The 21,054-nt window shown below is 37.6% G+C and overlaps 1 protein-coding gene and 1 non-coding gene across 5 annotated transcripts in view; one reads left to right on the forward strand and one right to left on the reverse strand.

The window, feature by feature from the left end:
* The window catches only part of LOC102227608 (partitioning defective 3 homolog), a 383,916-nt gene that overhangs the window by 30,490 nt on the left and 332,372 nt on the right, over positions 1-21,054 (forward strand). For all 4 annotated transcript variants that reach the window (XM_023326740.1, XM_023326739.1, XM_023326741.1 and 1 more), the window contains exon 2: positions 7,231-7,332. In XM_023326740.1, the coding sequence (XP_023182508.1) occupies positions 7,231-7,332 (102 nt within the window). The remainder of the gene's footprint in view (positions 1-7,230; positions 7,333-21,054) is intronic.
* On the reverse strand, positions 288-359 carry trnaw-cca. The gene has a single exon. It is a non-coding gene; the product is annotated as a tRNA-Trp (tRNA).

Genomic DNA, 21,054 nt, shown 5'->3' on the forward strand with positions numbered 1-21,054 from the left:
CAGTATTTATTTAAATTATAAAAAGCACCAAGTCATTGTGACATCACTTTTGTAAGCTGCTTGCATTTTCATCTTATTTCATTCCCCTTCTCAGTTTACAGAAGAGAACACAGAACACACATGGTCACAGTTAGTGTCTACTCATGCTGTGTGAAAGCATGCTTTTCTACTAGTTCCATCTTTACTGGATTTTTAAATGCATACTAAATCCACGCTGCCTCCATCTCTTTCTAATCGGGTTTGTTGTTGAATTCATTCAGGAGAGTTTCTGCGAGCGTGAAAAGCTTTGACCCCGACGTGATTTGAACACGCAACCTTCTGATCTGGAGTCAGACGCGCTACCGTTGCGCCACGAGGTCCTGTTGCCAACTCACACGTGGGCAGTGATATTAGCCCAGTGGGAATAGCAACTCTTGCCGTTGCTGTAATAGTGCCGGATAGCAACACATTGGCACACGCTCAGCCTTTGTCATTTTCCCACTCTTCTCCTTATGCCTGCAGCAGCAGGCTTTGTGCTGTTTTCTTTTTGAGAGGAACAGACAACCCCACTCTGCTACAAAGACATAAAGACGCGGAGACCTTCTGCTTGTCTTGATGTGACACAACAACTACCTCTCTGTTTCCCTTCACCTCTGACACTAGATCATCTAGGCAGATACATGAACAGACAAAGGAGGCAGTCTTCTTGGGGGGGAATGAAGGAGTAATTAAAAAAGTGACTAAGAAGGTCACTGGCAGGGGAACGAAATGATGTCTTTCCAGTTCTCATACACATATTGTCACACCTTCCTTATCTTCCCCCATCTGCTCTGTTTATGCAAAATCCCTTTCACTTGCAGATGTATTCAGTTTCATAGTAGGGATTATGCTGTGGTCTTCTACTGTTCATGTTAGGTAGTTATTGTCAAAATGATGTCTTACTTTAGTGGTTTAAGTATACAGTATGATGCTATTGCCACATCTGTCATTAGTCTAGTTGTGTTTAGAGATGCACTGATCCAATTTTAATATCTATATTGGTCCTGATATTGACCAATATAGCTGATATGTCTATATCAGCTGTTGGTGACTGTGTCTGATCCATAAAGGCAGATCTATTCAGGCTAATCTTATGCTTTGTGCTCTGAGCAGTGCCATACGTTATTTATTTTACATTATACTTAGAATTCTTTTTTTTTACATGTCTGACCAAGCTTGAGAAGCTATTGGCATATTTAAGTGTGCTGTACTGGTGCAGAGTTATCAAATAAATGTCCAAATCTGTACATTTCTGTAAAAAAAAAAAGAGAATCAACTTTTGGCCCATGGTTGCTTCCTGTGCTGAACTGGGAGAAGAGGTCATATTCAGAGTGCTGGTAGTTGTTTTGTCAGCACAGGTTACACTGGTTTTTTTTACTGTTTTTTTTTGTAAGCCATGCTGTTTGCAGTATATTGTTCTCATGTGTCATTGTTCTGACGTACATTCCGGACACCACTTGTTCTGTTCCAGACGTGATAATTGTTCTTAATATCTTCTTAATCTCAGTATTTTTCCACAACATCCTTTGGATAAAATTCTTTAACACTGTCACACTTGATTAAGGTTACAGTGAAACATAATTCAGTGTTATTGTTGACTACTGCGATGATGATACCAGTTGCAATAAGCAGCCTCAAAATGATATCTCTGATGTTAATATTTCAGTCACTAAAATCTATAGACACTTTGCATGTTGTTGTTTACATTTATAAATTTTGTGCATTTCAGCCAAAAGGACGATTCTTTTACTTGTCAGCCATAGTTGCGCTGCCGTGGCAGGACAATTTTGTTAAAAGAATGTTTAACCTGGAGATTTACATATTATTAATTTAGTGCCATGGGCCACAGCAAAGGGAAAAAACATAGAAAAACACTCATATTCTTAATTTTTCTCGCTCTTTGTGTCACCTACCCTACACACAGACTCATTGGCATAGGAACCGACAACAACGCTTCAGGATTCAACACCCAAAACATGCTAACTTTTTCCACACAAAGAACAGAACTTTCACAATTTTGAGACTTGATGCATATTTTGTGATTATTAATAAATGATTACCTAATTTAAACACCTGCTCTACAAATGATCTGTCAGAGTTGGTGTGTGGGGTCGCCTTTTTCTTTTTTGATTAACTAAACCGAGACACCAAATTCTGCAGCACATCTACAAGTTACGGTTGCCAAAGTCAAGCTAGCATAACTGACCTACTTCCCTCATTTGCTCATTATTATTATTTTTTTCTTTTAAAACTTTTTTTCTGACCTTATCTAGCTTTCGTAGTGTTTACAATTAGTAGCAAAGCACTATGTCCCTTTTTCTTATATACATATTATGCATACATTTAAGTTGTCATGTTGACAACTTGACAGGTAAGGCCAATGGCAGTCATTCAGCTAGCAGTTTTCTGCCCTCCAACAGGGTCACATTGCAACTTGTCTATAAAAATTCATAAATGGATTATATTTCAAGTGACAAAAAATTGCATCCAAGCTGTCTTGCAAACAATGACAGATTACACTGCTTTTTAATAGATAGTATAGGTTAAAAAAAAGTAAACATTTTGCCAAAAGTTTGCTAAAGCAGATTCTGTCCACATGCAACCTCAGGAGTGAAAGTGCCAATGCTTGTTTCCAGAACTGCCAGAGCATAGATGGTGTGTTTATAGAATTATATTTCATGATTACAGCTCTATGGTTATCTGATACTGGAGCAGTTTCCATCCAGCTAACACCCCACGGGTCAGAGAGATCTTCTGTCGCCACACCGACCCGTAAAAGAGAGTGGCGTTCTCTGTGTGCAGACTTCCAGTGATGTCAAATGGAACTTGACGTTAGACTGCAATAAATCACACTCTGAGGAAAACATAAGTGCATGTGTAAAGAGTCCTAATGTCAGAAGGGTAGATGTCTCCACTCTGTAATATAACAGACTGTTTTTTTTCCTGCAGAGATGTGGTAACAGTTTGAGGTTAACTCTTATGTTTGCTAAGACTTTATCAGCTCAGTGCTGTCCTCCCTCTACCAGCTGTTACTATATGCTGCAATAATAGAAATGGCTGCACCACAAAGCTCCCTTAGTTAAAATGATCATGTCCCTCTTTTCGGTTTCTCCTCTTTACATTTGTACTGGTTTCCAGTTCACCATTTGCTTAGACCCTGTCAGATGGAAGACTGTATGCAAAAACAAACTGTATGCTTAAGTACACTTCAGCACTTCACTCTTACAAACTTGACTTTAGGAGGCATTAGTTGTCATAATTTAAGTCAGTGATTATTTCCTTTGCAAAGTAGCCAATACTGATATTATTGTTTATAATTTTTCCAACTGTAAATGTCCTAATGCATGTTTTTTAAGCTTGCCAACATGTTTTATTTGTAAGTTTGTCTAAAGTGCCTTGTAAAAGTGTTCATGACCCCTGAAACTTTCCATCTTTGTCAACAACGGGCCTCGATTTACAAACTACCACAGAGCTATGAAGTAGAAGGAATAATCTATTTCAGAATAATCTGAAAAATGTGGCATGCATTTGTATTCATCCGTCTTTACTCTGATTGCCTTAAGTAAAATCCAGTGTGACTACAAAAAGATTCTCACAATCATAGTGGACAAAAATTACACATGTAGAAGAAGCTCCTTTGACAAGTTGAGTAGAAAATTAAAAGGATAGCAATGGTGTAAAGTAATGTTTTAAGGTAATTCCCTCATCAAAAATATGTCTGGAGTGTTGCCTTGATTTTATTTATTTTTTCATGCATATTTGAGAAATCCTGTAATCTCCCGTTCATCCATTCAGCTGTGCAAAACGCCTGGGTGAACCTAGCTCTGCCTTCGAGGATGAAGCTCCTCCTCGGAGATGCAGTTACCAAGCTTCCGATCCTCCACCTCACAGATTAGCTCCTTCAGACTAGCCAGAAGCAATTAGGAAACACCTGGTGGAACTGTACATCTGCTGAGCTCATTAAATGAGCTTCTTCTCAGAAGAAGTAAAACAACTGAGGTTAAAATAGTTACTTGATTGTGTTCCCCCCCCCCTTTTTTTTCATAAAACAGTGGAACTTCCTCTGTTTCTCTTGAAAATCACCAATTACTTGATATTATAACATCACAAAATGTGAAGTTAAAAGGGCAATTTTGCAAGTTACCCTATCTGTGTGCCATCACCACGTGCGTGTGAGCCAAAAGGATGACAATATAAAACACAACCACAATACATTAGAGAGCTGTTTTCCGTTTGCATGAAGCAAAGCACCGCAGATAAAATGTTCCAAGATATGTCTTCACAAGTCCAACCTAAATAGAGCATATGAAAGATGTTTTTCCCCCCCCCCTTCCATTCATCCCAAGTGTAATGCCGAGATTAATTTGTGTGGTTGAGCTTCCCCCAGAATATTTGTTCCTTGTAATCCATCTGTGGAACATGTTTGGATCAAGATTTTACCAAGCAGACATAGACTTAGTCAGCATTTGAACACATCTTTTTTGAATACCGAGGGTCACTTTGTGGCTTGTAATAACTTCCAGAGAGGTTGGATTTCAGCTGTTTCTGTCTCTTCTGGGTTTTGGTCAACTTTTATCAGGCTGCATCGCAGAAGTAGTTTATTGAATTTTGTCTTCCTGACTGGACTCCTTCAAAACACAAAGTATATTTTATTACGTTTAAATCTGGAACACAGAGAGAGAATATTTTTAGACTGGAGAGTAAGATGTGTGTTATGCATATTCTGCATGGTACCTTTTAGCTTTTCTTCCCTTTTGATTCTGCCAGATTTTTTTTGTCTTCTAGCATTAACTTAAGTTTTTTTTCTCTTTTAATGATCTCAAAAGGAAAGAAAAGATACCACACGATTGTTTCCCTCTCAATTTGGACCATTATCTCTGGTGAACCACAATTCAGTACAACATGAAGGCATTTAACCAAAATGCCTTCCAATTATGGAGACAGTTTAGTTTGGATCAGAGAGAAGTAGTGAAAATGAAGGATCCCAAAAAAGAAATGAAAGACATGCCTGTTTCCAAATTTACTTTAGAAAGAAGGGCAGTCACTGAACTTTCTCTGTTATGTTGTGTCTTAGAGTCTAGAATAAGGAGAAGCAGAGGATATCCTATAGTTTTTTAACAAAATCCTATTTTTCTTTAAGAAGAAATATAGAATGGCATTAAAATGTTTTTTCTTCCCCAGCCTTCATGCTTGATCACTTATTAAATAAACTTATCAGAGACGATATGACATCGTGTGAGAGAGGTGCCTTTGTGAAACGAGATTTTTTACTAATCTGTCATCAAAAGACAAATTGATGACTGAGTTGACAATTTAAGCTAGCTTTAGCCTCCTATATTAGCCTGACTCTGAGATTCCGAACTGTTGCCTACATTTCCAAATCCAGCATGTTCCATAAAATATGGGAGAGAGTCTGTAAACTCTGAAGAAGAAAAAAACAAAGCAACTTTGCTGTACTTTGCCAATTTATTATTATATTTTTTACATTTTTGTGATTGTTATTTATGTCAGAGTTCATATTTTCCCCATTTACAAGGAGCTACAATATTCCACTAAGAAGTAATTACTTTATTTTTGTTTTTAATCTGATAAGCTCATCTATTATGTGACAGATCATACAAAACATTTTTCTTGAATATATTAAGTATGTTTTCTTTCATTCAGTCACAGACAATGACTCACTTTTGCTTCTTCCAAATTTTCACATAGATAATAGATTGGACTGAATATCAGTTGAGTGGTGAATTGAATTGTTTTAAATCTTCATCAGTTCTTCGTGTATTTTTAATACGCTGTCACCTTCCTAAATTAATGGCCCAGGTCATTTTTTGTCAAGGGATTATTTAGTGCCATTATTTTTAGGAAGGTGACGATATTGGATCATTGACAGTGTTTCAAGATGCATATCAACCACAAATCAGAGGTAGTTAACACTAGACCGCAGATTGCATTCCAACAGAACCAGTCTTTCACTTTGCATAATTGTTCAATTTAGATGGAAAAGTTTGACATTGTAACTAGGGGTGCATTGATTTCCTTAATTTTAGGAGATTGAACGATAGTTGCCTGAGAAACCGGTCTTATCCAATGATCCTATCTACCTTTGCAAATGCCTGAAAATCAGCTACTATCTATCCACTGTTGCTTTGTTGTGAGAGAAGTTTGGCTGACGGACCCACTCACCAGGTCACAGCTGCACGTGAGCTAACAGTAATGACCCCACCGTTGCCAACTTGGCAGACTAAAAAATCGGAATTGACCAAAATCGGAATCGGCAGATAATTGCAATCGGTGCACTCCTAATTTTAATGAGAACTTTTTATCCATATTTCTGTGGCATACATGATTAGCTAGATTATTTCAATCAGCCAGCTTGAAAATTTAAAATTTAAAATCAATGTGTCAGCTTTTAGATGCAGCTAAAGGTGTTTTGAGGGATAGTTGAATAGTCAATTTGTCATATAACATGTCTTGATGAATAAAATGAGACTGAGAGCATGATAAAGTCTTTATAAAGTGTATAATTGTACACTTTATGTAAGTAGTTATGCACTTATAATGCATAACCACTTACATTATAAGTGGTTATGCTTTTGGTGAGTTTGTATGCATCTTAAGAAATAATTACATTTTTGCTGTTTAGTTTGAAAAGCACTTTGGAAATGAGATTTTAAATATATCTGGATAAACAACATAGCAAATTGTCATAAAGAGTAAAGCTGGGCCATAAAAGTAGACTAATTTTATCAGGTACCACTGAAGTTTCACCTCAGCGTTATTCATGCCTGAACCATTTTCATACTGCTGATACAAAACAGGAAATTACAGGTATTTTTAATTCCACATAGAAGAATGAAGATTTATATACTTTTATTCATTCAAATACATAAGTAAGAACGACCCTTAATCACATAACATAGATTGTCGCAAATAGAAAGGTCTAGACCACTTGTTTAGGGAATGACCAGGCTCCACAGTTTCAATCCCTAACCATGTCACATCCTATATCTGCGCCAGCGAACCGGATCATAATATAAACCCCATGATGATCAGACCAGCTGATTCCTAAGAAGACACAAGCTGGTAATTCACTTGGCCGACCAGTGTTTTGTGGCTTAACTCGCATAATGCAATAAATCCTGCGTCTATATGGTTCAAATAAAGCAAATCTCATTACAGGGCTTATGAACTATCTTTTCTTTTCTTTCCCAGGACCCCAGCTACTGGGTTCAGGTCCACAGACTGGAGCATGGCGATGGAGGCATTTTGGACCTTGACGATATGCTGTGTGACGTGGTAGATGACAAGGATAAGGTAAGTCCAGTTATATTTTACTATGCAAATAAGTATGTATTTGCATTGCAACATTGATATTTCATTTCTTTCTAAACTTCCATCAGCTTCTGTCTGTTTTCTAATTTGTCTGTCACATTTTCTTCAAATCATATTAGAACTTTCCACTCAAACTGAAAGACTTGCTTTACTAAGGCTGAAGTGTCATGTGTTCTTGATCATATCTAGTCCCTATTAAGCAGTACAGAACTACTGAACACAATCATTTCCTTGATTTAATCATTTCAACCTGTTTGGAGCATCCCACTAGTGGAAGGTTTAATGACGCCGTGTAACTTTCAAGGCCCTAATTTGCTTTGTTTGTGTGATTTCATTTACCAGTATGTGGTAGAAACATGGTGTCTGGACAATATGAAGCTCACAGTACCCACTCTTTCACTGCCCTGTCTGGGCCGTTACCCACAATGCCACTGGATTCTTCCCATGGGAGCAGTGGTGACTACACTTTAGTCACCAGTTGGCTTTAATGTTGGGCCAGCTGGTGAGCTGTTCCCAAATTTGAAGTTGTTTGATGGGTAACTTGCAAACCTGATTTTATTTGTTTATGTCAGGGGTGCCCAAAGTCCTCGCAATGTCAGTATGTGCATGGAAATCACATACTGCCTCTTGTAAAACTTAAAGGGATAAAACAGAGCTACTTTTATTTACTCTGTTCAACCTTCCTGTTATCAACCAAAACTCTTGCTCTTTCACCTGATACCTCAATGATATTAATCGGCTAACTTAATTTCCTTTTCATGGAGTAATAATTAGCGGTGCACTGATTGGAGTTTTCTGGTCAATAATTAATCTTTAAAAAGCCTGACTTGCTGATTCCAGTTTTTGGCTGATACCGTTTATTTTGTCTGAAAAGTCACTAAATATAGCAACAAAGTTGCTAAGTTGATAACAGTGGGCTGACTATTGTTAAGCGGGCATGTGTATATGTGACATGGTGGGCGGTTCTCTCACAGCTTACCTTTGTGGAGGTGGATTAGATAAAATTGGTTATCTGTGGATAATGAATATGGATTTTGGAAGATTGCCTGTCTCTGAAAATTAAGGAAATCAGGGCCGATTTGTCATTGCACTCCTAGTCATGATCTTGTCATTGAAGAGTTGAATTGTCAGTGTGATGGTATTGCCTATAGTACATTCACTAGTTAGAAATTCAACCAACTCTAGTCACCTGCTAATTTCTTTCTATATATCTACCTATACGTTTGAAGTGTTATTATTAGTTCACATATTTTTGCACTTAAGTAAGCAGTTCTGGTTTCTTAAAGGGAGGATTGCAACATTTAGCCTAAAAAAAATCAATATCTAGTGGCATTAGATTAAAATATTTGCAAGTTCTGAAATTTAAACATTCATATTCTTTTTAATTGAACAGTTAATCCATGTGACTAACTTTACAGATGCTCTTAGGTCTAAAAGAGCATTTTTTTCTGAGCCAGACAAAAACCCATGTATGCTTACGTCCCTACTCACCTGATAATAACCGGTAGCTGCCATGGTTACACATTAGGTTGGATCAAGGAGGATAGCAGCTGTTTGCACCTGCTGCCACATACACACCTTTCTCCCGTTTTCCTTCTAATCTCAGCAGCTTTCTCTGTCTCCTGTGGCCTGTTGTCTGTAACCATCGGAAACCAGATGACTGATTATGGAAAGAGAAGAGATAAAATTGGCAATTTCATAAAAAAAAACAAAACAAGGAGACTTCATCATTTTTTAAAAAATGTCATCAATTTACTCTTATGCTGTATGTCCTCCCTCTAGTGGCCGTGTAAGCTCATTACACTCTCCATTTTCTCAGAAAATAGATAATAAATGTATATTTTTTTCTTATTTTGTTCTATGCATTTCCTAAATACTTGGCTGCACAAGCCTTTCTTAAAAAGTAAATAGTGACAGTTGATACGAATGACTTCCTGTGGTGACATGTTGGTAGTTGTAGTATAACAGAGTGCAGAGTTCAGCTGGGGCAGATCTGGGTCAGCCAGCTTTGTTCAAGTAGAATATATATGTGTGTGTGTGTGCATGAGTGTGCTTGCGTGCGTGCACACCTGTGTGGGGAGTTTATCTCACTCTGTGGGTGTTTGCTTCTTTGTGTGTGTACAGTTGTAGAGGTAAAGCCAGTCTGTCCAGTTATTTCCATTAGCCACTACCTCCTGTCTTTGCTGTTGAAACTCTTGACAAGCAAGAACAAAGTCAAGCTGTTAAGTTTCTGTAACAAACAACATCCGTCCTCCTGTTCATGCAAGTATCACTGCTTCAGGCTTCTTGTCATGTGGGGTAATATATGTAACATATGTATATGGAGTCAGAAAAAGATTGCTGATCTCATCTAAAGTAAATAAGCATTAGTTTACACTGAAGAATTGTCCCCATTTTTAAAATCTGTGTGCTGGATCTGTGTAGTCAGGTGGGATCAATTTAACACTGAATGAAACTCTTGCAATTTAAAAGGCGAGTTGCACTTTTTAAATTTAATTTATGACATTAGAAGGATATGACTTCAGTGTTGCTTTAGTGTAAATGATGATAGGCAAGACATAATTTGAAGTTTAGTTAAATCCTTTTTGTTGCTGTAGGATGTATTTCACTAGCAAATGTACACTGACATTGGAAACACATCTGTATCTTTTCCACAGAATTTTACAAAATGCAAAGTTGTTAAAATCTCTACTGGGGGGAAGAGAAAATTTTGTTCTGATGTCATCAACTTGTGGTTATGTCATCAACTTGTGGTTGATGACATAAGAAGAAACACAGGAAATCCACCAGTAAAGTGAAGAGTGAAAGTATTTGAGTTAAATGTTTGAGTTCCAATGATCCTCATCCCATAATGGTCAGAAAAATTGCTGTTCCTTTTCAGATCTTTAAAAGTTAACACTTTGCTTATGTTTGAATTTGTCCACCCTAATGATTCTTGAAAAGAATACATCTTCATTATTGTGTCACCATAAATAGTTGTGGCACATTTTGAATTCTTCCTGTTGTAGTTAGTTCTTCTGAACAACCTTTTTTTCTCCTACAGCTAACAGATGGGATGATTTTCCCCCCCTTTTTGCATTCATAATTCCCCTAGTATTTAGTGAGATTATGGCAGTGGTACATGTTGTACTGCAAGTGCATGCATGGCGGGGCTAGCTGGTAGAACTGGGTTCGTTTCAAATCTGCCTGTCAGTTTTTTTTGATGGAAGTAGTGGGTTATACAGCAGCTTTTATAAAAGCTTGGCATGAAATGATCACTTAGGATCTTTGATAGTAAAATCTGGCAATTGCAGGCTGCCATTGTAGTTTTCACAAAACACTCACATGTGTTTTATTGCTGCCAAGCACATAAAAAAAATCCACAAAGTGTTCTCATTTATGGCTCAAAAGTGCACAATGCAAGTAAACACCTCAGAAGGACAGAAAAAACACAAAATGACTTAGCCAAAAGAACTAGATGATGTCGCAGCAACATATTAAGGCCATTGTAGATAGAAAAAAAAGAGTAGCATCAAATTTTTTTTTAGATTAATTTCAGAAACTTTCAGAAGTTTTCAAAAGTCGAAAATCTTTGACTTTTGAGACTCAGAAAATGTTTAATTTTTCCTAGAAACTTTGGAACTAATCTAAAAATTGCTAAGTTTGCAAATTTTCAACGTTTCAAATTTAAAAAATTAGCTTTTGTTTCTAGAAGTTTTTTTTTTTTGGTGTAGATTTACTCCTCTCTTTTCTATTTACATTGGCCTTAATATGCCATTATAGTATTACTTAATGACTTGCAAGAAAATATTAAAACAAATAGAAAACCCAATGATGATGGTGTGTTGTTCCACAGGAGGCAGCTATGAGCTTTTGTAGATTTTCCAGGAAATTACGCGAAGAAGTAACCTCATTATTAACACCAATTCATTTCAGCATTTTAGTAAAACGTGTTTTTAATTTGGTGTAAAGTGAGTGTAAAACAATGACATTGGTGTTACTTATGCCATGATTAGTTCAGGAATATTCATCTGAACTGGTGATGTGTGTGTGGGTGTCAGTGTGTGTTGCTTGGCTCAGGTTCAGAAGTTCTACTATGAGAAGTGATTCATATGCGCTTGCTGAGCTGCTGCAAGCTGCAACCTGTCGGTTTCTGCTCCACAGATTGTCACACCGATGATCTAACTTCCATTTCACATGACCAACAAATTATGACTGTATTTCCACAGTTGGGTAGGTTTTGGGTTTTTGTTACACACCAGACCTAGCTACCGTTTCCAAGGTTTGTTCCAGTGCTGCTAAGGCTGTCAAAATAACAAAATGTCATGTATGAGCTTAGATTTCCAATGTTAAAATTCACTGTTTATTTATTTACTAAGCAACCTCCTTTTGCTTTGACAAGAAGAGACAAGACGTTAAATCTCATCTTTCCACTGAACTTTGGTGCAGATATTTTGGTTATTTCCTTCTCTACTTTTGTGGTCCAGCACTGCTACCAGCTGACTTAAAAAGGTTGAGGCTCATCTTTTTTCGGGTGTGTTGGGATGCATTTTGTTGAATAGTTTCCAGAAAAAACATGTTAGTTATCCTCTAGAAAGCCACGTGTACTATTGATTCTTTTTCAGCTCTAACAAATCCTTTAAAAGTTGCTTGTTGTCATGCTGATTGTGTCAAAAAGTATTGTTAACTTCAATATATCAGTAAAGACATGTAAAACAAAATCTCTCATTGCATGCTATATAAGGCAGTGTGATTTAGCTTTCCCTAGACTTTGAACCCCCTTGCAATACTAGCCATACCAATGTAACTTTCGCATTTTGTCAGGTGATAAAACAATAACGATATCTATTGCAATGCAATAGACACATGATCAAGATCAATTAGAATTTTAATAATTCCACTGTACTCTGATCCAGATCCACTCACTCTTTGGTCAGCTAGCAACAACTTATAGTGCAACATGCACAGTAGTGCCTGTTTCCCCCAGCGTACTCGGGTTTGTTTCACTTCTCGGGACTTATGGGTGTGCTTGAGGCGGACTCAACTAGCTCATCAAACTTGCTAGTATCATTTAGGATTGTGGGAAATGAAGAAATTTGTCATGACAAATGTAGGCAGTCGTACGCTTTACTATGAAATCTCAAATGTCTGTGGAAAGAACGCGGTAAACAAAATACATGCAGCAAACCTAAACATGAGGGAGCAGCTTTGTGATTTGACACAGTGACGTCAAGAAATTGTGCCCAAAGGAGGAAATATCATGTCCCTTGTGTGGCAATATTAAAAACAAAAAATGAATCGATTATAGATATTGACTAAATGCCAATACCGTGATACTTTTTTTCCTTGTTAAAACCCAGAGGTTTGTGGCAGAGATGGGGAACCATGTCAGAATTCATGGGAAAGATAGAAAGAGCTCTATAAAAGATAACCCTGCAAGAAAATATGTTAGATTGGACAGAAGAGGCCAAAAATCAGGCCTGGTATGGAAGGGGTTAATCTGAGAAGCTTTGAGATTCATGATAACTGTGGAGGAGCTGCATAAATCTATAGATCAGTTGGGAGAATCTCTTGACAGAACAACTCTTTGTTAGTGGCATAAAAGCCCCTCACACACAGCTTGCTGTTGACGTTTCATAATTTATGAACGAAAGTGATGGCCCACAACTTTAGAGTCACACACATGCAAGACCTCTGTATTCTGTATTTATTATAACTAATTATTAACTGCGTACCACATACCATACTCGTTACACCACTTCATTGCCGCATTACTCAGCAGCAGTAACCACTCCAATTATTCCACTCCACACTTCAAAACAAACTAAGAATAGATTGCGGAACGGCACAATTAGCACAAGGTGTCAACTCTTTCTCACTGCCTCAGATGCATTTTTGAAAGAACTTCCCTATGAGAGACAGACTTTCATGAATGATTGCTTTTACTTCTTGTGAATGATCATGCTGACTAACTGTGGCATCGAAGCTTAAACATACCAGCAAAATCTTACCGCAATTAAATGCAGACATAATTTCCATATGTCTGTATGTTTTCAGTTATCACATAACATTTGGAGGCCCAACTCTAAAGGGCTCATAGGATCTGCCATTGTTTTCACTGAACTGTCACTAACAAGCTGTTTGGTTAGAATCATTAGTTTGACATGTCAAAGATGCCTTAAAGTAGGGCAGGATTATGTAAATTTGACTTTTTTTGAGCTTCTATCATGTTATAATGTTGTTCCCTCATAAAAACATATCTGGAGTGTTGTCTTAGTTCTTAATTCTTAACATTTTAACACTGGCATAAATGTTGCTAAAGGGTTAATAGAGGAGCCATATTGTGTTGACTTTCTGAAAGCGGAGTTTCGGAAAGATTGGAAGTTTCTTAAAGGATTTTTTAAGCATTAATTTTCTTTTAAGTCATGTTTGATATATGCAGCATTTTTATAACAACTAAAGTTAACAGTTACCTGATTGTGCTATAAATTGTCACTATGTGCTTGAAAAATGAATAATACTACTCCTTTAAATACTAGTTCATGAATTTTATTTAAAAGTAAGCACATTGGTAAATCATGTATGAATGGACTCTTTGATGTTTTGATGGTTGTGATACTCAAACCTGGTTATTTTGGCTTCATCCAGATGAGGTACACACTGAACAGTCCATCACTGTGTATTCCAGTCCTTAAAATGCATGTTTTCCTCTACACTGGATTCTGAATCCATTGAAATAAGAAAAAAAAAACAGCAGTCTAGTATTAAAGATGAAGGAAGACAAGGCACAACTATAAAAATGTAATTCTGGAATAATTCCTAATGATCGCCATGCAGCTTTGATTCAAACTAATAAACTATGCAGCAGATGGCAGTGTCGCCATTAAATTGTGAGAGGATAGCCTTGAGTAAGACATTTACAATATGGGTCTGTTCAAATAGGACCATAAAAGCGACAAAATGCCTGTATTATGGCCAATTAGGGTAAATGAAAGTAAAATCTAATGGTTGTTGCATGCAAAATGAGAAATAACACCAGCAATCATACTGTTATTGTACTCCTCGGAGCTGTTGATGCTGCAGAGAACAAACTTCTCTTTCAATCACTAACAAACCTCTTTTGTATAATCATAAGAGAAGGTAGATTGCATGCTGCATAGCAGGGAATGTTATTAAGGAACAGAAAATGTACAATACTTGCAAAAATACAAACCCTAAATATACTAATACTTCATTAGGAAAACACTTTTCAGCACAATCCTTAACAGAAACTTTAGATCTTTAAATATTCAAATTTAATTTGAGCTTGCTTTTTTAAAAAAAAAAAAAAAAAAAGCAACACCCCTCTAATGCTTTAGTATGCCTTGGTATGCAACTGTCTGGATATAGCTAATAGCAGGTGCACTGGTAGATGTGTACCTGCAGAATGATGTTGCAGTGACACATTGGAACCACAAGGAGGCAGCATAACCTAAGTGACAGTCACTTCTAAACATTTTCCTGCATGTATTCTTAGTATATTTATGCTTCTTGTTTCATATTGAAAGACAGATTTCTAAGGGAACACAGGCACTCAAACATATATAAACAAAATAAATTGGTCTGTTCAGGTCTTACTGCTTTTTTCATTGGTCCTGTTTTCTTTGTCTTTGTAATGTCACATCACTGGCCCCTGTGGTTGGGCTCTTTGGACAACTGGCATTTTCTTGGCCTTCGAAGTTGACATTGCCATGGAAACTGCGGTCGGGTGCCAAGTGGGCACCTGTGCTGGGTCGAGATCAAGCAGTGAGTGAAATTAGCCAAGGCCAAAGCAGGGTCCCACAGCTGCCCCCTGGCACCACAACACTGCCAAGGGAAATCAAAGACTAATTATCGTGTTTGTGTGTGTGTAAGAGTGAGGGAAAGAGAAAGTGAGAGAGTCTGATTGGCTGATTCCTGTTATCGTTTCTTAGACTGTACGATGCGTTCAGTTCACATCTGAGTATGTGGCTTTTACACAGGGGAACAAAATGTATTTGGTCAGAGTTTTTCTTGTCAGGGTTAGCAAAGAGTTGCCTTGTAGACAGGAACAGAGTGATATATGCGCCCGGCTGTGTGGCATATGTAGACACTTGGAAATCTGATTCTTATGAACAAAAGACACAAAAGATACTCACAGGAATGCTGTTTTGCACCAAAAAAAGGTACAAAGTTTTGTTTTTTTACATCAAATCGGCCTCCATGCTTCTTGTTTGAAAACTGTAAAACAGCTGAAACACTGCGTTCCTTTAAATCTCGACTAAAAGCCCACCTGTTTAGAGTTGCATTTGAGACGTAATCAATTACGAATTTAATGATGGCACATGACTTAATGTAATGTTTTGATTGTTGATTCTATGTTGCATGACTTTGTGTTTTTGTGTTTATCATGTAAAGCACTTTGAAATGCCTTGCTGCTGAAATGTGCCATACAAATAAAATGTGATTGATTGATTGATTGTTTAATTACAGTCAAAGTGAGCTGAATGAGTTTATAGATGACCACATCAGTAGATCATAGAATTGGGCACTTTGGGCCATGTCCACAGCTTCATTAAATAATAAAATTTTATGTTTCTCAAACATACATAATTATATTTATTTTGATTGTTACATGGATTTTAACAGAACGGTGATAAATTTAGTGTGTTCAGAGTGTAAAATTGTGTAAAAAGTCATAATCATAAAAATGTTTTATATCTATAAATCTTAGTTTCAGTTCCACTATTATTGGTATTTCTATGACATGTTAAGTAATTAGTTATTGTGGCAGCAAGTCTTAGGTGTGATTAAAATACTGTTGAATTAATGAGGGGTTTCACCGGTGGTGCTGCCCTCTGGTGGCTGAAACTAAACATGCTACTCACGCCTTTCAGTTGTCTTACCAATTTATTTGCTAATAAAAATGTAAGCCTTAAAGTTTAACACTGTATGATACAAATGTGGGTAGAATTCTTGGTTGGTACTGATGAGGTTTTTATTTATCCCCTTGTTTGTTTTTCTTTTCCTTTTTTTTAAAAGTGTGGTGTTGCTTGAATGTAGCACATTTACTTGAGTGATCTTTGTGTAATGTGGAGATAAGGTGCTGATGATGCCGAAAAAGTTCAGCTGCTGGGTCTAAATTGAAAGCATAAGCAAGGCAGCATGTTTACATATACAGTTTCAGTAGATTCAGACACACTGAGCCACTAGTATGGATAACATGAGACCAGTCTTGTTGACAAAACCATAGCTTCAGCTGCAGAGCATATGCAGTATGACATACTCCTTCTTGGGCCCGGGGTAAAAATGTTATGACTCCATATTGCAGAGCAGCAGGCAGCTCCTCCATCCTCTGCTTGTTTTTTGTTTCTTGTAAAACTGCTGAAATGAGGTCATGTCACCAAGCCTGTCTAACAGCTTGGAGGAAATCGACCAAGTCACGTAGGTGTCTTTGATTTCTTCTTCATGACAGCTTCCCCTCCCCCACAGGGTGAGTTTTCTGCACACATGCCAAATAGCTCCTGACATGGCATCAGCCTGCCACAATCTCTACTGGAAATACCAAGACGATTCACCAAAAAACGATGGGTAGGCAGCGCCAGAGGAACGTACGGATTTAAAACACACCTTTGTAGTCAAAAGCCATCGCCCCCCCCATGCTCACACTGTCAAAGAGAAAACCCATTACAGACAACGATGTTTATGCACGTGTCATGCAGGAAGATGTTGGTTCTGGTTGACAGCTGTCATGGCTGCTTTGGTTCCAGCGTCTGGATACTTTGCCAAACAAGCCTATTATCTGCGGCGGTGGAGCCCTGTGTAGGGGCTCGGCATTGCCTCGGGGGGTTGATTTGGGTCAGCTGCTACGAGACGGGCCCTAAATGGAGGTGACAGATACAGGCCCCCCTTCTGGGACCCAGCCAGCCTTCCAGAGACCCCTGCAGGGGGTATATTTAAGAGCAGTAATATAACAAAGGAGTCGTTTTCTTCGTCATGTGGTGAGTGCTGCACCCACAGGACTGACATTAAGCAGGGGAAGAGATAATGACCTGGTTTCCGCTTCAAAAAAGATGGGTTGCATTTTTGTTGTTTCTGCTACAGTGCCTTGTAAAAATTTGTATAACCCTTGAACATGGTCACGCTACAACCACAAGTGACTGAACAGCGATTTTTCAAGAATTGCCAAAATATTCTTAAAAGGATTTACATAGGAATATTGATTGGACCAGGTTAACTTGTGAGCATGGTTTTATATAAACCATACCATTGCAGCATTCATTGAATGTTTGATATATGTTTTTGCTGGATTATGAGTTATCCCCAGTCTATCATATCCTCTGATATATCTTCTCCCAGACCTGTCTGTTATTTAGGTGTATCGTCTCATTACCTCTGACCAGCTTCCATTTCCTGCTGTTTTGAATGATCCCAAAAGCACTGTGATGCCACCACTATGTTTCACAACTGGAATACTGTATGCAGTATTGGTTTTCCACCATGCATAAAATCTTACAAATACAGTGGTCACCCAGCCAGTTGCACTTCAGTATTCAAGAATTCACCTGTTCATAGATTTATTTTGTGGAACATGACTCCAAATTATAGGTAGAAAATGTGCCTATTTGAAGGTTTTTGTGCAGGTCATGTCTAAAATACTGGAAAGAAAGCTTGGGAAGCTAAAATACCTCGATACAATGCTACTTCACACATTATTGACTGGCATTTGCGATTGATTGACTCCTAATTGTTGACTTCTTTGCAAAGACTGTTTCCATTGTGCCTATTATGGCATACTTGTTGTTTGAACTATTAAAATACATTGTTCGGGGCGTCTTTAGAGGGGTTCTTGGGTATTCACAGATATTACATGGTGGTCTTCAACAACCACAATTACCAGTAAGTATCTGTCAAGAGCACCTTCAAGACAAGAGCAATGGTGACTTACTTTTTGCCACTCTTCCATGAATACCATATATTTGGAGTTCACCAATCATCTGATTCTTATAGTATGTATTGTACTTATCATTTTCCTTCAACTTTTCTGTAGTGTGCCGTTTCTTGTTTTGTTACGTAAAATCATAGTGAAATTCTTAGAGATTTGTGGTTATAATGTGGAAAAGTTCAATGAATCGTTTTAGACGGACTCTATCATCTGGTGAATCTTCTCCTCCTCCCCTCACGGGAAAATGATGCATTCTCCAGTTGTCTTTAAAATGATTGCCTACTTAGAAGTTACTTATCCAAAGTCAGAAAGAGACTGCAATCTCAAATAGGAGATTTCAATCAGCTCTCAGATGGGTCCTCTTTTGAATAGAAACCTACTTCCCTCTCACATATCTCCCGCTCAACTCCTTGTCAGACCAAGCAAAGTATCTTCTCTGCATGACAAGTATCCCTCTGTAGTTTTTGTCTCAAGGGTCTCCAGACTGTGAGTGGCTGTTCTCAGTACTTGAATACTTCCCTCAGAACCGTATATAATTACCCTCGCACATCCAAAGTCACTCCAAGGTTGCTTCTTAAAATTGGCTCTTACATAGACATCGGACAGCAAAGCTCTTTTTTAGACTGGCTTAATTTATAGCTGGCTATATGAGATATGCCAGGCTAGTTGGGATATTCAGCAGTTGCTGGGTTTAAATTTTGTACTAATTAGAGTAGCTGTGAAAGTGGTCCAGGGGCGAAAAGAAGATGGATTTTAGTAAGTAACTCTTTATAATTACTTCTGAGGAACCCTCAGCATACCTCATCATGAAAATAACATTTGAGTGCAGACAAACTGATGGTAATGAGGACAAATAAAAGTGTTATAAAAAGCGTTAGATGAAGAGCGGCATCAAAAGGTGGGATGGTAGAAAAGATTAGAAGTGAGGAGAAGTGGAAAGCATGCATTGCCACAAGCTAAGGAGAGTCTGTCATGCAGCTGGCACAGCACCAAGCTGTAGTTGACTCTGGCACAGAGAGGGAGTGTGGCAGCGCCAGGACCGGGAAGCTAAGCCTGCTTAGGAGAGCTTTAGACAGGCATATTGTAGCAGACAGCTGAACACCCTCTAACATCATGCCCGTGAGCTCCCATTTCCTCTCCCCTCATGAGAAAAGGCTAAACACCTCTTCAGCCTCTCTGAACACTGAACCTTGCTTCCTTCCACAGCATCTTTTCAAAGTGGTTTGTCAATGAAAGTTTAGTTTTGAGCTTTTGCATTTGATATTCCAATTTTTGCACAATTAGTTTTGTTTAGTTAGTAAATAATAAATAAAAGCTATTTTCATTTTTCTTTTCAAAAAGATAAATTACCATTCTGTTTTGGTTTGTTTTGTTTTTACATTTGGAGAAGTGCTGTTTGTTTTTTATCACAACTTGAACTGACTGGAGTGTACCTTATATTGATGCATCTATTGATTTTAACAAATTGAAAGTTTTAATACAATTACATGTTTTTTAGTTGTTTTTTTTACATCTAGAAGTTCAACAGGAACTTTTGCATTTGTGTGTTTCTGGTATGCCCATAAATTAGATGCACAACCGACATCTACAAACAGCTGCAATGGACAACTAAGCTGCTCCTACTAGTCCATTTGTGGCTCATTTCTTTTTCATAAAGTGATCTGCTGTGACTCTGGAAAAGACAATTATTGTGTTCAAGCTGTCTAGAAAGAAGTTGGCATATTATCGACGCTCTTCCTGCCTAAAATACCAGCCTGATGCAAAAGATCAGCAAGAAACAAGCAGCATCAAGCACAGATGTCCCCAATGGACTGTGTCAGCATCCACAGTCCATATTTCTAAAAGACACGTTTTTTTATAGCAGTTCTGTAAATGATCAAGGGTTCCTGAAACACTTGAAAGTTGAATGGGTATAATATCACTTTGCACTAATGGAAGAATAACTAAAATAATAGAATAAATATAATAAATATCTTTATTGTTGAGCTCCCGTGTCAATGTAGTCAAGGGTTTTTTTAATTTAGAAAGGTGCTTATTTTGTCAGTAAATGATTTTCAAATGAAGTTGTGATTAGCCTAAAAATTTTACTCCAGTCCCACTGCTATCTAAAAGATAATGAAATATATTACAACTTACTTTTACATAAATCTTAGAAATATGTTGCAGCCAAAGACGCACAGTTTCTCAACTCTAGGTTTTAAAGTTGATAATGTCTTGCATTAGCACAGCTAGCCTTTCTAACTGTAAACATCTATCTTTTTGTGCACAACCAATCACGTAGAGATCCTTACTCAAATTTTGAAACTTTCAGAAGCACATCAATATTTTTAAATCTAGCATGTTATATAACAGATGAAGGTTTAAAGGGATAAACCAGAGCAAATGAAATCTTGTATCTGTTAAAAGTCCTGCTCTCTCTCTTTCCTGCAGCACAAAAGAACAGCAGACATATCTTCAAAACAGTTTCCTAATAGTTTCCTCCAACTATGTAGTTTCTCAAACAATACCGAGGTGTGTTGTTAGCTTCATCTTACAGCCCTTACGGATTCATTGGTCAGAAAAAAAAATCTTACTCGCGTGCCTGACTGGGTAGCCACCTGTCGGAGTATTTTAATCTAAAAATCATTAAATTCCGGCCAACATCCAGTTTCTTTATGCATCTCTAATTATGAGTTATTCTTAGTTGATAGGTCACTACTGGTATAAATACAAAGATACATTTCATCATCAAAACAGATTTTTGCTGCAACTCTCCTTACATTCCCTTCCCTGAAACTCAAAAC

The sequence above is a fragment of the Xiphophorus maculatus genome, chromosome 21, assembly GCF_002775205.1.
Source record: "Xiphophorus maculatus strain JP 163 A chromosome 21, X_maculatus-5.0-male, whole genome shotgun sequence".
NCBI lineage: Eukaryota > Metazoa > Chordata > Actinopteri > Cyprinodontiformes > Poeciliidae > Xiphophorus > Xiphophorus maculatus.